General features: G+C 29.6%; 1 protein-coding gene across 1 annotated transcript; it reads right to left on the bottom strand.

Moving 5' to 3' along the window:
- Window positions 1–1,583: 1,583 nt before the first annotated feature.
- Window positions 1,584–6,880, bottom strand: LOC102592325 (protein IQ-DOMAIN 14-like). The gene is made up of 6 exons (XM_006366081.2): window positions 6,700–6,880; window positions 5,511–5,608; window positions 4,124–4,579; window positions 2,945–3,178; window positions 2,705–2,836; window positions 1,584–2,516 (listed from the first exon to the last, which is right to left on the bottom strand). The coding sequence occupies exons 2-6, from the start codon at window positions 5,583–5,585 to the stop codon at window positions 1,806–1,808; spliced, it is 1,608 nt and encodes a 535-aa protein (XP_006366143.1). The 5' UTR covers window positions 5,586–5,608; window positions 6,700–6,880; the 3' UTR covers window positions 1,584–1,805.
- Between the last annotated feature and the right edge of the window lie 10,717 nt (window positions 6,881–17,597).

Below are 17,597 nucleotides of genomic sequence, written 5' to 3'. Positions count from 1 at the left end.
GGCTATTATTATAAAGCAAAAGCTTGATCCTCTAGAAATTTGATTTTGAAGTTTTCTTGATAGTTTTTGGTCAAAATCATTCCTCAATTATGACTCAAATTTAATGTACATCCTTATATTATTTAAGTGAGCAAAAAACATCCTTATACTATTCAAAAAATAACAAGAATCATCATTCAGTCTATTTTTGTCAGAAACTGATTGAATCAATAAATTTTATTTTATTTTTAATTTGGTTATGTTTTAGCCACGACGAGAAGATCAAAGTTACCTAAATAAAATAAGGATATGGATAGGAAATTAATCTTTCATTCTCATAATTTAAATTTTGCGTGTTCTTAGTTTATATGTTTTTTTTTTTTTGCATCATCAAGTAAATTGACTTGCAACAATACATAAGTCTTGAAATGTTTATATGGTATGTTCCAACGGTTAGAAAGATTATCTAAAAAAAAACATTTTAAAAATATTACGCCCAATTATTTAGAGATTTTCTTTAAGAAAATATTGAGTACATATGTACGTTATATACAATGCAATTCACATTTTATACAATGTACAAAAATACTGGAAAATTAGTGAAATTACGTGGGGATTTAGTTATGAAAATTAAAAAAAGATTACTTTATTTGAAAATTTTGAAGTTGGAGTTGTATTTGGCCATATTTTTTACAAAGAATATTTAGAATTTGAATATATTTTGTCTGAATATGATTTTAAGCCCACAATTTCTAAAAAACAGAAAAACAACTTGACTAGCTTAACCGTGTGTACATATATTCATTCGACTTGACACATTTTTTTGTTGGTGGCGTGAGTTTCTTAAAAAAAAAATAGACAGAAGGATGAATCTTGCAACATTTTGGATAGTGTAAGGATACTTTTTGTTCACTTATATAATACAATGATGTACTTTAAGTTTAAGTTATAGTTCAGGGATGATTTTAGTCAAAAACTCTTTTCTTGAAATAATGGCCAAATTTGAAAGTTGATAGCCTATGTTTGAGGATTAATTATGACTTTTTATAGTTTAGTTGTGTATTTAATAAAGTGTTAAAGTTTAAGAGAGGTTTTTAACTACTAATTTGAAAAAGTGGTTAGTGAGACACTTTTCCAAAATCAGCCAATTGATATTTATAGGTTATTTTGTTATTTATATGTACCCACAAATTGGAAAAGGATAAAGAATGCACTTAAATTAGGTAAAACTGAACAAAAATGTTTTTAATTAATATTTTGGTCTAAAAATTCTCTATCGTCAATAATTTTGTTTAAAATGTTCCTATTGTTACTTTAAGGGACTAAAAGGTTATTAGAGTGACCTCTTCAAATACAACTTTTCTTAAAACAAGATTCGAACAAGAAGTAATGGATCAGATTGAACATACAAAATAGAATTCAGATCTCTTGTCTACTTATAAAAGGAATTTATCGAAGTAAAAATAAATAAATATGTATACATATTTAAGACTTGATATTACGAACTCATTCTTTTCAAGATATTAAGACAAGATGCCACTTTTATAAAAATGATACTTATAAAACTAATTTGTGTGTGAACTATATAAACCAATTCTTTGATATCTCACTCACAAATTTCAATTTCTTCCATTTTCTCAAACCAAATAGTTGGGACCTAAGTATTGAATCATAGTAAAATGTTCTTATGGTTTCTTCATTATTATACATCAATTCTATGTAACACAATACAACACGTCATGCACTCATATAACAACAAATAGAATAACAAAAAAAAACAAACAAAATGAACTCCACAAGTTAATAGGGTAACATACAAAGAACAATCACACAAATCTGTTAAATGGTCTCCTCCCACCAACAACCGCGGGCATCGAAACAGTTGAATCCACACTTATATGATCAGCCATGGACTCGTGTTTATCGACTTCTTTTCGAGAAGTTGGATCCTTTCCAGAGCCTTTACTCCATTTGGATGACCATATATTTGGAGTTAAAGGAAATGAAAATCTTTTCTTTGTGTCATTGGATTGTTTTTCTGGATTTCTCTCCTTAGGATTGCTATTTGCTCTGGCTTTAGCTGATGCTGTTTGTGACATGTAATGTGGTACTGAAAACGGAGGACAACTCGTGAGGCTATCATCGTCTTTTAATGGAAGATCAAAAGGGTAGTTAGAAGCACTAGCTCGAGCTCTCGAGTGCTTCTTTAGACTTGAGTTGTTCATTGGTGGTGTTCTAATTGGAGTATGCATCTGTTTTCCCCTCGTTGGAATTGCTGACTTGGTTGACATTGGTGTGACTGATGATTCATTGTTATCGTAATCAGAGAGTATACGTCTGAAAGTAACGTTGTTTAGAGGCGTTGGACTTGGTTTGTGCTCTGAAATAGCCCTTGGTGGTGTTAGTTTGATATCTTTCACAGCAGATGGAGTTTTGTTAGCATTTCTTGAAGGTAGTTGACGTTCTAACCAATTCCACCACCATGGAAAACCATTAGCTCCCATGTCCAAACCCGATTTTGGATCATTTTTCCATAGCTGATAAAAGAGGTAATTTAACAAGATTAGCCTTGAAAAGTTTGTAAGAGAGCTACTTAACTGTCAAAATGTAGAGAGTCGATGGACCATACGTTGGATGAACTTATCATTTTTTCAACATGGAGCATAGATATATATAGTAAAAACTTTAAATGTTGAATCCACCAAAGATAGAGGTGTTATTGTACCCGGTGAGAATATGCATATGCCATTGCTCTCTCCCTCTTGATGACTGCCTCCACTTTTTTCCTCAGCCTTCCTTCTACTTCTTCTTTAGTCAGCAAACTATCATCCCAATTATCATTGTTACCTGCCTCACACTATACCAACATTGTTCATCAAACATCAACAACTATCGTTTTGGAAATGACGACTTTTTATAAACCACTAAATAGGAATGTAACTTCATGAAGATGGTTCAAACATACCAGTTGAGTCCATTTACTGATGGTGCTCTCGACTTCCTTGTCGTTTCTATATGCTTGGTGTTGAAGTGCTTGGTTTTCCAACATTTGGATCCTCCTCGACTGAATTTGAGTTTGTACTCTAACGAGAAGTTGCATCTGTTTCATGGCATTTGCTGTTTGCTTTTTTACATTACTACTTCTCACAACTCCTTGAAGCCTTACTAAACCCCTCAAAGCTCTGAAACTCCTCCTTGCCTGTCAAAACAGAAAGCACTCAGATTAGAACGTAACGTCTATTAACAATTGATAAACAAACGTCTAGTGTAATTCTGGGGTCTGGGGAGGGTGGGGTCAGGCCTTACCCCTGCCTTGTGAGAGGTAAAGATGTTGTTTCTGATAAACCCTCCGCTCAAGAAAAGTGTTTTCAAAAACAGGTTTGACAAATACAAGAGTAAAAGCTACAATGAAAAATACTGAATAAAGGGAAGTATCGACAACAAAATTAGTACAAATAACCCAAGTAAAACCATGATACTGATCAATAGAACCATGTTCTCCCTCACGAAAAGGAGGAATCACTCGACTATGTACTAACCCTCTACCTCCATGCTTTCCTATCTAGGATCATGTTCTCGTTGAGCTGTAGATGTGACAGTCACAAAACGTTACATGTCTCCGCTTTGACATAAGATGTTATTCCTAGTAGGCAATTAGAACAAACTTAGCAATATGATAGAATTCCTCAATGGATGAATGCACACTCCGTACTTCCCATTGACTAAGGAGCATAATATGAAGCAATTGTTGAAATTCCGTAAAACGGGGGGTTGAATGTGGGGTCTGTGCTTAGTTGGGAGAAGAATCTGCCCTGAATCGGATTTTTGAGGAACATATTGATCGAGAGAGAATTGGATTGGATTTGATTAGACAATGTGTGCTGCAGTCCACTCTATCGAATGAATTGCTTTACTCTTTCACAGTACAACATACTAGTATAGTACCATAAGTGGGGTCTGGGGAGGATGGAGTGTACACAGACCTTACCCCTACCTTCGTGAGGTAGAGAGGTTGCTTCCATAGAGCCTGGACTCAATTAACAATCAGTTTTCCTCTACTTGCTGCATCAAAAACTAAATCACAAGCTTCTGACAAAAGAGAGTTAGCCAAACATTTGCAAGGCGAAATTATATAGGAACTTACCATGTAACCTCTATAGGCTGCCTGTATCTTTGTTGCTGAAAGATTGAGAGTTCTCAAAGTTGGTTCTGGTCTATAAGCATAGCTGATTTCTTTGCGGTTACGACTAACATTAGGAGAAGGTACCCTTGGAGGATGAGCCTTAGGAGATATAGCTCTTGGAGAAGTAACCCTTTGTGAAGGAGCCTTAGGGGAAGTAATCCGGCGAGAGGAAGCCTTAGGAGAGGCAACTCTTGGAGACGTAGCGCTAGGAGTGGCAAACCTATAAGAAGAGATCCGAGGAGAGACAACTTCCGCGGGTAAAGTGAATCTTGGAGAAAGTAGCATTTGTTCATCTACTTCTCCAAGTATTTTCTCAATACTACTTGGCTCTCTAAAGAGAGGGATAAATGATTTAGTCTCTCCATGCTTCAGTTTTCCGCGACTCTTCTTTTCCTTAGCGCCTTTCTTCTCTGATTCCTGCAACAATCGTCCGATTCAGGTAAGTACTACATGATCCTTCCAGAAACATGTGAGGCATATAGATGTTACACCACATATAACACTGAAATACTAACTAAGATGAGCTTAAATGTAGCGACATGGACAGTGAGACTTCATAAAGCCAACGCCAACTTGCACATACTACAGAGCAAACATATTATGTGAATAATGCTCCCCTTTCGAACAACTCGATTTCAAATAGTTTTGAGGATTTTAAGTTAACTTCAATAGCTACATGCATATATTTTTTCAGTCAAGAGGAAGTAAGACACTACTTGTTGAAATTGGTTCATAGATTAGTTTTGTAGATCTCTATTATCATCTGAATTCTTATTTATGTAAACTATAATAAACATCAATTACATTTTTCTGTCATTAATTTGTGGCCAAATACATAAACAACCTCTCTAATTTGCCATCAATTTTCATTTCGACACTCCATCTTAACCTTGTTACATTTTAACCCTTCAACTCTATTTTTTAGGAGAAAGCTAATTTTGAAATAAGCAAGTGTTGGTCTATGCATACTACTAAAAAATGCCTGGAAAAACGATAGCCAAATGCTACGGACTGCGTCGTTTTCTAGTAAAAAAAACAAATATAAAACGACGAACAACATCCATTTGTCGTCGCTTTTTTGGAGCAACGCACTCCGTAACTTTTTTGTCTATCGTTTTTTTTTTTGCCTTTTTTAGTAATGGTAAGCCCTAAATACTGTTAACAAGGAGTGATATTGTATGCTTTGGGCCAAACCTGCACGGTTTTCTCCAAAAGACCTCATACCATTAAGAGATCCTACACTTTATATGTAGCCTCCCTATCAATATGAAACTTTGTTCGCATGTACGAGAAAAAATAAAGGAAGAGAGTAGCAAATAGACCTTGTGAGAGTGTAAAATAAACTTACATTAGGTAATTTCTCCTTTGAGCTAGGTGTAAACACCCTTTTGATGGCAGAAAACCAACTGCCTTTTTTCCCCATAGTTCTAGCATTACTTTTTCACCCTGAAAAAGAAGAAGAAGCAGATTAATGATACTAAGGGTGTGTTTGGTAGGGAAGAAAACATTTTCTCTAATTTTCTCATATTCGATCGTTAAAATAAGTAAAAGATTCACTTATTTTCCAAATAAAACATTTTTCATTCATACTGAATACAACCTAAAAGGATTAATTTTCTCCTGTGCAAAATATAGATCTCAAACCTAAATCATAATACCAAAAAGTATTTGTCAAACTTATTTATTTCGTTATTGAAAAGTATTTATGTAACATGGTACTAAAATTGTTTATGGGAAAAAACATAAAATGAAGAGAGAGAAATTATCTTAATTGCTACTAAATGGATTCAACTTATATACGTCAACAACAACCAAAACAAGACAAAATTTATAAAACCTTTTGCGGACTCAAAATATTAACATGCACACAAAGATAAAGTGAGAAATACAAGCCACCGGATGGGAAATCAATAATCGAAATCACCAAAGGTTATGTTGAAATGTGTCGGATCTTTCCATCCTTAATAAGAATTTAATCATGGGATATGAAAAAAATTGTGATAAGAAGTGTTTTTTTCTTTAGTGGACCTTATGTGGTGCCAAATCTGAATCAAGCATGCCACTACTGACATTAGACACCGAGTGACGAACCAAAAAAATCTAACTAACAGATAGAAAACTAACAAAAAAAAACCATAAAAATCAATTTGTGGTTCAGAAAACAACAAACAGGAAGAAAAAACAGTTGAATTTCCCACCAAAAATAATTTTAAAAAAGAAGAAGAAGAAGGATCCAATTATTGTGAAAAACATACCGAACACCAAATGAGAAAGCAAGAAAGGAAATCACCAAAGGTGTGGTAAAATTCATAGGATCTTTCCATCCTTAACAAGAAATCGAACCTTGAATATGTTAAAAAACATTCTAGAGAAGAGAGTATTTCTTCGTAAATCTAAGTTAATCAAGCCCAATAAAGACATCGAACACCAAATGAGAAACCAAAAAGACGAAAACAGAGACAAAACACACGAAAACAGAGGATGGATTTCCCACCAAAAATCATTTCAAATAAAAGAAGAAAGATGGAATTATGTACCTCAACAGTTGTTGTGAATCTTCCATATCATAAAGCTGCTAATAAAAACCAAAAGCAAATCACAAATCAAGAACAAATAAGAACTTAGCCCTTTTTGCCTCTACACAATTCTCTCTCTCTACAATTCTCTCTCTCTCTCTCTTACTTCACTTTCAGTTTTTTTTTTTTTTTGCTATACCATAGTATTGGTGTCCTTTTTTAGGATTTTGATTCACCAACTACTTTGAATCTTGTTTCTAGTTGCCAATTTTTTTTTTTTTTAAAATATTGTTATATTTTGTTTTCTCCTTTTTTACTTTTCACCTTTTTTGAATTTTTATACTTTTTCTTTTGATATTAATGATCTTTCATGATGAAAGTGAACGACCAAATTTTTATTCAAATTGTCCTTTTTTTATTTTATTTTAGTATAAGGATAATTTTTTTCCATATTCTTTTAGGTGGGGAAGGAAGTTGGCCACTTTATCACTCAATGCCCCTTTTTTGGCGGGGCTCAACTAACTTTACTTGAATTGGAAGACTATTTTAACCAAGAAAGGAAATCTCACTCACTCGCTCGATATTCGATATTCATACTTAGGTTGAATTTAATTTGAATTTGCGTATTGTAGAGCATGTTCAGTACTAAAACCAAATAAGATTTAGCAACTGACAAATTTTATAGTTAAATCGCAAAATTCGTTGTTGATTTTACTTAGCAATGATTATCGACAGATTTTCGTTAGCTACGAGCAAATTATCAACAAACCAACAACGAACTTTGTAGCTAATTCTAGTAGTGTTTAGTAGTGGTTTTGAGGGCAACTTTCAAATAAGATGCTTTTTTAAAGAAAAATATTAAAGATTTGAATTTGAAATTTCTGAATAAAGATAGGAGAATCTTAATCATTTTATCACGACTCAGGTCGGTAACAAAGGTTATTCCACCACCTATTTACTTGTTTTAAACTAATAATGATGAGTTTGGTTCTATATCCCTATTTAAAGCCATTCAATTACTATTATGCTTGTGGGAAAATGACACTTATTTAGATTATTAAGTAATCTAATGGCATAAACCAAATCATTCTATCTTTAATCAAATCAAATTTTGGATTTGAATTATGAAAATAGAGAAATTTCTTATAGCCAACGTCTTCTCTTTAATTAATGAACCTACACCACCCACATGAATTTGAACTAATTAGGGTAATAGCAATCATATATATATCAAATTAAATTAAACCTTAAAAACACTATTTTTTGAATATAAGAAGAGAAGTACCATCCATTAGCCTTAACTACTTAGTTATGTCTTTCAACTTGTACTTATTTCATAAAATGATGATGATATTTACAACAATTTTTGGCTAATTTTCTAACTTAATAATTACTCCCGCTTCAATTTATTTAAATTTTCTTTGATTGTTACAGATTTTTTTTTTAAAAATAATTAAATTTGTAATTTTACAAATGAATTGTTTCTAAATATAGAAAAGTATTAGTATTATTTTTAAAACAAACTATAAAGAAATGATATGTCTCATTTAAATTAAAAACAAGGCTAATTTTTATAAATTAATTTTGAAAAAAACTATACCAAAAAGAAAAAAATGACTTATTTCGTGAAGACAGATATAAATAAAATGTGTCCCTTCTCTAACTGTTTAAGTTGCAAAAAAAAATGTCATATCCCTCACGGTGGCCGGTGGGGAATGTGTTGCAGACAAATATGTCCGCTCTATAAATATTCTTATTTCTTGGCTAGCTTCATTTTAAATAAAATATACTTTTTAGTGATACTTTAATTCTTATCTAAAATCACAAATTTTATAAAAAATATGTACCAAAATGTCACCATCTCCTACAACGTGCACTTGCCTAAGCAAATCATACATCACTATCTAACTTCTAAATTCTTCAAATTTAAGTTTACACAGATAACTTATTTCATCAAAAAATATTAATTAATGAAAAGAAGTAACATTAGGTTCATCCACCATAAAAGTTGGTCAACATCCATCATTGTAGTGATAATCTTGGCTTTAAGTCTGCTTTTTGCACTAATTTCTTTTTAATCCCAATCATTCAACTAGACCTAAATCTTCAAATCCACAATCAATTTAATAAAATCTTTCTGGTATAAAAACTGATATGAAATCTTGCGTGAATTGTGTTGATTTGCTTATTTTAATTTTGGGTACTGAACATTATTTTTTTTCCGTCTATTTTTATAAATCCACTATGAGAAAAAAATTATTTATTTATTTATTATTTTAAATCTATTTTACTCTTGTTATTAAGTATTCATTTCTCTACGTATTTTTCAAATATTAAATTAATTTTATTTAAAGAGTGATATAGAATATAATTTGTTACATCTTTGTTAGAACAGCGCCATCACATAAAAAATGAATTTTAGTGAAAATTAATTAACGATAATAATTTAATTTGTAGCTAAATATGTTTTTAGAGGTAATTACCTGTGAATTAAATTTTAGCACTTTTTGTAAATGACACTAAAAGCCCATAATTTGATGTAATGGAAATTAACTAAAGCCTATGCATATTTATTACCGTTAAAGCTATTTTAATGTTGTTGCAGCGAACTTAGACAATGATAAATTAGAGCCGGCTAAATATGTTAAATTTAGACATTTTCCATTTAACAATATGAAAAGATTACAAAATTAAATAAATTATCATATTTTTATTTTTAACCCGAGGTCTTAAGTTTGAGCGCTACTATTAAAACCGTCGCCCTAAAAAATAAACGCTTGAAATATACAAATTCAAATTTAATCACGTTTTACTCCTCATTGTCGACAATATCTGTAAGTAAGAGGTACATATGAAAAGACATTCAAAATTATTAAATGAATTATAAGGGACTAAAATGAAAATATTCAAGAATCATATTTGATAGTAAAACTTTGAAACTATTTTGGGGGGATACTGTCTTATGTTGGGTAAACATATAGTGGTCCAATTTTCTAAAAAAGCAAACTTGAAAGGACCACTGAAAAAAAGATTTCTATGTCTTGTCCCTTGAAGATTTATATATCAACATAAAAAAGAAGATGTGCTTTTTTTTTTTTAGTGGTTACATATAAATAATTGATTCTTAAGGTGAAATAATTAATTTTTAGGTATGTATTTGAGTGCAATAATACATTTCAATTAAAGATCTCTTATTGCTTGAAAGACGTGTAATACTGTAATTATCATATATTGGTAGTTCATCATTTCTTTGACATGTTTACTCTCCCTTACTTTTTGTTGCTTTTAACTCATTTTACGCTTGTTAAGTTTGTGTTTGAATATAAGTAATAAAATTATGATTTCAAATCAGCGTCAACATGTTACGAAGCTCCAGTCTTCGATGATATGTAATTTGAAATTATTATATGTATATATATTTATTTTAAATTTTGTAAAAAAAAAAGGAGACTTATGTTTGGCGGAAAGATTGTTCGTGTCAACTATCACGTGAAAAGATTATGTTAAAGAATAATTAGTTATTACTATTGTTGACTAGTGAGTCTTTATAAGATTATGTATATTTCAAAGTTTGTAATCGTAAATATTTATTTATAAAATAATCATGGCAATATGTGATTTATCAACGCAATGCGCTTTAGGATATTCTGATATCTTATTTATGAATTATGATTTGTTTATTTGGTAAGATACGCAAGAATTGATTTATGAGCACCTTTCACATATAGCAAACACAAAAATCATATTTGTATGTTATAGCTATAGTTTGCATAATTGTGCTCCATAGCAAAATTTTTATGTTTGCTATGGAGCTTTTGATTTGTATAATTCGCTACAAATATCTAATTTTATACAAATTATTCAGTTTTGTATAAAATTCATTTATACATTGTAATTTGTATAATAAAATCTGTATTTTTATAATTATAAGTATATATGATGAAAATATATGTATTTGTATTTGTATATACACTTTTCTCTCGCTTTATACAAACACAAACATATTTTATACATTTTATACCGAAATGTATAAAATGGCTAATTGTATACCGAATCAAATGGCAAAAAAAAGGTATGTTTGCTGCGAATTACAATTAAAATAAAGGCCAAACACATATGCAAACCCTTAAACTTGTCCCTAAATTTCATTTTGGCACTCCAACTCAACCTTGTTCCATTTTAACCCTTCAACTCCAATTTTTATGTTCTATTTTGGCACTTCTTTCCAAAGAATCAACAAAGTGGGATGTGTGTACTCCACATGTCATTATTGTGTTAAAAAATAATGGATGAACATCATTTTTTTTAAAAATAAAATATTTAGAGTTTTTGTACATTATTGTGTGAAAAAATAATCGGCGAAAGTGTGTTGGGTTTTTTTTAAAAAAAACAATAAGTTAATTTAAATAACATCACATTTTTTTTCTTCATATCTAGTCTACTTGGACTAACTCAAATATCAGCTTTCTAATTTTTCATTCAACTAAATACAAGTAAAAAAAAACTCATGTTCATTGCTAATTAATAGCACTACAAAAAAATGTTGAAACTCGATAGACTTCATTGGGTTGTCATTGATTTTTTTAAGAAAGAAAATCGACGCACTTTCGTCGGTGATTTTTCTCGCAAAATATAGGAAAACACTTAAAAAGAAATTGTTACTTTTTTTTATAAAAAAAAACAATGATAATCCGTCAGTTTTAATTTTTTACAATAATTAACGGATGATCGTCGATTTTTAAAATGCAAAATTGCAGTTCAATAACATATATAGAAATAAAGAAATCATAAAATTAATATTTTGTGTTAAATGGTATATAAAAGAAATAGAGCTGAAGGATAATCTTTTATTATTTTTAAAAAAAATACTTTTTTTTGTCTTTCACTCTCTTAGAGAATGTGTGATGCACACTCTCTGCCACATCACTTAGAAGTGCCAAAATGGAACATAAAAATTGGAGTTGAAGGGTTAAAATGGAACAAGGTTGAGTTGGAGTATCAAAATGAAATTTAGGAACAAGTTTAAGGGTCTGCATATGTGTTTGGCCTAAAATAAACTATGGCTATAACATTTAATTTGAATTAATAGTTTGTTATTTCATACAATTTTCCCTTGATTTATTTATATAGTTTTTATAGCTTGTGGAGGTTTTATATTTATGAAATAATATAACTTTTCAAAATTCAAATTGCATGTCTAAACAAAACTTCAACTTTATATCAGTTTAATTTCATATCATGATTCCATATCGCATATCAAAACGGACATAGAAAAATAATAAATACGAAGATATATTCCCTTCATTCACTTTTACTTGTCACATTTTGCTTCAAGAGAGAATCAATTAGACTAATCATTAGAGCTAAATTGAATTATATTAGTTCAGTAGTTTAAGCTTAAAATTTAGATGTTAAAAAACTATACAAAAATATATTATAAGTTACAACCATTCTGATACTAATATGATGAAATATTACATCTTAAAATGTTGGTCAAAATTCATGCAATTTGGCTCTCAAAAAAATAATATATGACAAATAAAAATGGACGAATTAAATAATTACTAAATCTTCCTCATGTATTATATGCTTTTTGTGAATTGCATTATATTAAAAAAACCATCTTATTTCCTTGCTGCAAAATGAGATCAGGAACCTTCTATAGGTTCTCTTTTATGTAAATAAAAAAAAATACTTTTCCATTTATAATTTATTATAAGTGTAAATATTAGTATGTTACAGTGTAACCAATTAGCTTAATTAGGATTTAGGGCAACCGGATAGTTTGTTAGGATTAATTATTCTAATTTCTATAAATTCGTACATTGTGTTTGTTAGAATTAATTATTCTTTGTGTATTTCTATAAATATGTACACTGTATAGAGATGAAATACACATAAAATATCAGTTCAATCTTTCTTATTTTTGCAATATTTTCTCAAGAGTAGAATTCAAAACAATTGTCCACTTTGATTGAATTTTCTGAAGTAGAGTACTTATTTTGGGCAATATTTTTTAATTAAAGTGACAATTAAAATGAGACGAAGTGAATATTAATTTCTTAGTTTAACACTACTTGTCGTGTGGTTATTAATTGTTAAAAAGTTTTGTCCTACGAATTAACTTGAAATTCTTCCACTTCTTTGTGATATATACACTTTCTTTCAATTTAATTTATTTGTCTGATTTGATTTGATTTGATATGGAGTTTTTTTTTTTTTTAAATCATTGAATTTGTGAAATTAAACTAAAGATATATCAAAATACCCTTTAATATTGTGATTTTAAATTTGTCTATGTAAAACTATTTAGAATTAATGGATTGTCAAAAAAAGAAAAGCAATATGCTTTTTGAAAGGATGTTAGCAGTTTTTACTAGGAACCAAGTTTATTTTACCTAGTGTAGTGTAGGAGAGAATAAGTGGTAGTAGTGTTTTTAGGAATAGATTATGGTAACTTTGGATTTCATTGTTATGTTTTCACCCTATATATAAACATGTTTATTTTGCGTTTTGCGCTTCTTATCTTTGTATTTTATTCAATATTTGGTATGAGAGTCAACTTACTTTTGCAGTTGGTTTTCTAAACACTTATAATCTTCCTGATGGCCTGTCATCCCTCTTTTTGATGGTCATTATAGAACTACTGACAAGTAGTTTCTTCAGAAGATATACAGAGATAGAAATTGAAAGATGTAAAAGTCAAATAAAACTATTGTTTCAAGCTATAAATCGTTCAATCTTAGAGACAATCTTCCTCCGAGCACATATGAGAAGGAAATAAATATATATATATTCATGTTCTTCTAAGACTAAGAGACAGGCACTTGACATTTAATTTAAGACGTTGAAAATAAAATCAATTATATAATATACATACATTACTTCTCAAGAGTACTATTGTCAACAAGATGAGGCTACACAGTGGAGATGGACATAGATCGATCAACGGTAGAGAAGATATTGAGATCAAAGTTTAACTCTGTACGTACCATATGATATTGATGAGTTATCACTGGATGAACTGCAAAGTTCATGATAAGAAGTTGATCCAACCAGAACAAGAGGAGCAAGTTCTTCTCGAGCAAGTAAGCATGATAAAGAAGAAAATATCAGTGGTGGCCAGAGAAGGAAAATATTTCCAAACCAGGCACATACTTATCATAAATTTGGCCGCCATTATAGGTCTGAATGTAGAATTAACATATATATATGAATCGTTCAATTTTACGGATTAAAAGGAGAAAGAGATATCAGTATTAACAAAGGAGGAGATTACGAGAACTTCAACACAATATGCAACAATCATATGATCAGAGAGAGTCTAAGCAAGGTTTGGAGACCAACTCGAAACTTCCTGCAATATTATTAAAAATATCAAGCAAAATAAATTTAAAATTATTCCACAAATTAAATCACCACATTCGGAAATTCAACACAAAATGATACTCTGATCTTGAAAAAAATAATTTTTTATTTCTGTTTCTACATTTTTTAAAAACAGAAATTTTTAGTTTCTTCCTAACAACAAAAAAGCTGCTTCTGCTTGTAACTAAAAGCAGTTTTACTAATCAGCCAAAAACCTTAATTTTTTTTTTTTTTAAAAAAACTTTTGTCTCAAAATAAATGTTTTTGACCTCCCAACAGCAAATGTCAAACAGGCTTAGAGTCTGTTTGGATCGACTTACTTTTTAAGCCAAAATAGTTTTTAAGTAATTTCATAATATTTGGGTAAATTTAGAAAAATGCTAATAAGTACTTATTTTAAAGCTAAAATATCAAAAAAAAAAAAAAGAAAATCAAAAGCTATAAGTTTGAATTTCTAACTTATATCTTTTGACTTATAAGTCAAAAGGAGTATGAAATTTGCAAAACGGTGAGCTTGGGGGGGGGGGGGGGAATGATTTCAGCCTATTCACTTGTTTTATTTTATGTATATTGTCAGTTGAAACTCTTTGAAAAATCTTTTGAACCATGTCATATCCCCCCCCACCCCAAACTCACCGTTTTGCAAATTTCATACTCCTTTTGACTTATAAGTCAAAAGGAGTATGAAATTTGCAAAACGGTGAGTTTGGGGTGGGGGGGGATATGACATGGTTCAAAAGATTTTTCAAAGAGTTTCAACTGACAATATACATAAAATAAAACAAGTGAATAGGCTGAAATCATTCCCCCCCCCCCCCCAAGCTCACCGTTTTGCAAATTTCATACTCCTTTTGACTTATAAGTCAAAAGGAGTATGAAATTTGCAAAACGGTGAGCTTGGGGGGGGGGGGGGGGGAATGATTTCAGCCTATTCACTTGTTTTATTTTATGTATATTGTCAGTTGAAACTCTTTGAAAAATCTTTTGAACCATGTCATATCCCCCCCCACCCCCAAACTCACCGTTTTGCAAATTTTATTTTCAAATTATTGAGTGAACCTGTCTGGGCTGCTTATGAGTTATGACTTATAATTTATAAGTCAAAAGTCACAAGTTAGAAATTTTAGCTTATGACTTATTTTTAGTATTTTGACTTACAAATAAGAGCTTATAAGCATATTTTTATTTTATTCAAATACTGCAAAATTATTTAAAGCTATTTTAACTTAAAACACCTAAAATAAGTCAATTCAAACGGACACTAAATCCTCTTGAAGCACCTTGAATTCATTGTGCCAAGTGGATTCATATTTAAGAATATTTTTTAATGTCTAATGCGACTTTCAGCAAATTACCATGTATTCAATCGAAGGAATTTTAATCTAAGGAAAATTATAATCTAGGGAGATAATTGAAACACCAAATAATTTAAATATAAAGATCTCAGAATGATAAGTAATAATTTAGGAAAATTTAAAAACTATTCACTAAAAAAAAAAAAACAAAGAGTTGGTTAGAATGGGTCATTAAATATAAAAATGGAAACTTGAAACTCCAGCCATTTATTCAGAAGAATGATTCTCTGAAAAGTTAGCACTAGATGTGAATGAAGCATCAATGTTACTAATATATATATATATAACACTCTGTCCGTTTCAATTTACTTGTTCTATTTTTTTTAACCTGTTTGAAAAAAAATACAATTCTTAATTTCAACTTCCCACATGACATATTGAAAGAAAAGAAAATTAAATGACATTTTGATATATTCTGCATATCTTCAAATTTAAAACTACAATTAAATTTTTTATTTACTTTCTTAAATTTTGTATCAAATTAAAACGGAGGAAATAATAAATAAAATAAAAAAATCATTTACATTTTTTGGCCACTTTGAATACTCAAATATTGTATAGATATATTCATTGCTTGCTAGGTTGTACCATCATCTTCACACTGTTTTTCAGCACATGAGGCATGTTTAATATTTGGTACCTTTCCCTTTTTGCTCTTAATATAATATTGGTGAACATGAGATGGAAAGAAGTCCTTTTCAATTATCATGACATTTAAAATCCTTTTTTGGTGAAAAAAAATATTAGTCTTTTTTTTTTTTATAAATTCATGATAGATTTTGTGGCATCTTAAGATTCTCTTGATCTCTAGATATTGAAGCAACAAGTCATAATAATTTGGAGGGAATATATAATTTTTTTTATTTAATATGAAAGTGTGGGGAAAAAAAGTTGGAAATATTAAAGAGGTGGGGCATGATTACCTTGAAAGCTTGTACTTGTGAGAATGCTAGCTTATTGATTAATTAATTAAATTGTACTCAAATTAGCTTAGACACCACCAAAATTTTGTTGAAAATAACATGTTAACTTTAACTTGTCAATTATTTTAAAAATAAATTTTTATTTTTATTTATTACTTTAAACATATCAAGAAAAAATAATATTTTTTACCATTTGTTTACTCTTAGTTTAATTACTTATTCTCCAAATCATTTTTCAAGACCTAATAATAAACATCAATTAATAGAGATAGTGTGATAATAACCATGCCAATTATCATTTTCTTCACACATTCATAATTGTCTAACTGCATTGATTGAGGTCGATTTCGCAGCCTCTATATTTTAGCATGAATCAAAAGTTAAGAAAAACAAAATATATAAGTTCGATGCAAATATCAACTTATCAAGAATTTGATTAGGTGTCCAAGATTGTATGCCTTGTTGATTAAATCTAAATCTGCTCTATAGCTATCTAATCTCTTTTTTCTCTTGTCTCCCTTACGATTACGAAGGAAAGTATGTGTTCCAAAATAAAAAGTGAAAATTGCAAAGCACAATAACTAAAACATTTTTAATTCTTAGACATTGATTTTTCAATTAATTGGAAAGCGCAATGACTAAAAAGGACATTATTATTTAGAGAATCTAATAGTTCTTTTTATTATTATAATTTTTTCATACTAAAAAAAAAACAAATCAATGGCTATGTTTAGTTATGATAATTTTCGTGTAATTTTTAAATATATAATTTTTAAAAAGATTATTCAAAGGATAAAATGAGGTGTTTAACTCTTATACTTCGAATTGTCACATAAATCATGGGATATAGAATATATGTTGTTTTTAGTTATTGCGCTGTGCAATTAATTGGAACACATGTACTTTCCTTCATAAGAGAAAAAAGAGATTAAATAATTATAGAGTAAATTCATACCTAACCAACAAGGCATACAATCTTGACACTTCTCAAATTTTTGATAAGTTGATATGTGCATTGACCTAGTTAAAACTTAAACCTTTATGGTATATAGAAAAAAAAACCTTAATATCAATTTTACAGGTAATTAAAACTTTAAATGAAGATTTAAGAAGAAAAATCTTAACTATTATTACTTTAAAGAAAAAATCTGAGGAAGATTTTTATGAAATAAATTATAATTATTCAGAAGAAAATATAAATGATATGAATATATCTGATTATTACTTTTAAGAATAATCAAATATGAGCATAAGAGAAGTCTTAGAATTATTA

This window comes from Solanum tuberosum, unplaced genomic scaffold (genome assembly GCF_000226075.1).
Source record: "Solanum tuberosum cultivar DM 1-3 516 R44 unplaced genomic scaffold, SolTub_3.0 scf00610, whole genome shotgun sequence".
Taxonomy (NCBI): Eukaryota; Viridiplantae; Streptophyta; class Magnoliopsida; order Solanales; family Solanaceae; genus Solanum; species Solanum tuberosum.
The sequence above is the reverse complement of the archived record's forward strand: the minus strand, read 5'-3'. Positions and strand labels throughout refer to the sequence as shown.

Excerpts from the sequence above, each read along its gene's own strand:
- LOC102592325 (XM_006366081.2), bottom strand. The coding sequence starts at position 5,585 with ATGGGGAAAAAAGGCAGTTGGTTTTCTGCCATCAAAAGGGTGTTTACA. Across the intron at positions 3,179-4,123 it reads CAGCCTATAGAGGTTACATG|GCAAGGAGGAGTTTCAGAGC; the intron begins GTAAGTTCCTAT and ends CTGTTTTGACAG. Across the intron at positions 2,517-2,704 it reads CATATGCATATTCTCACCGG|CTATGGAAAAATGATCCAAA; the intron begins GTACAATAACAC and ends CTCTTTTATCAG.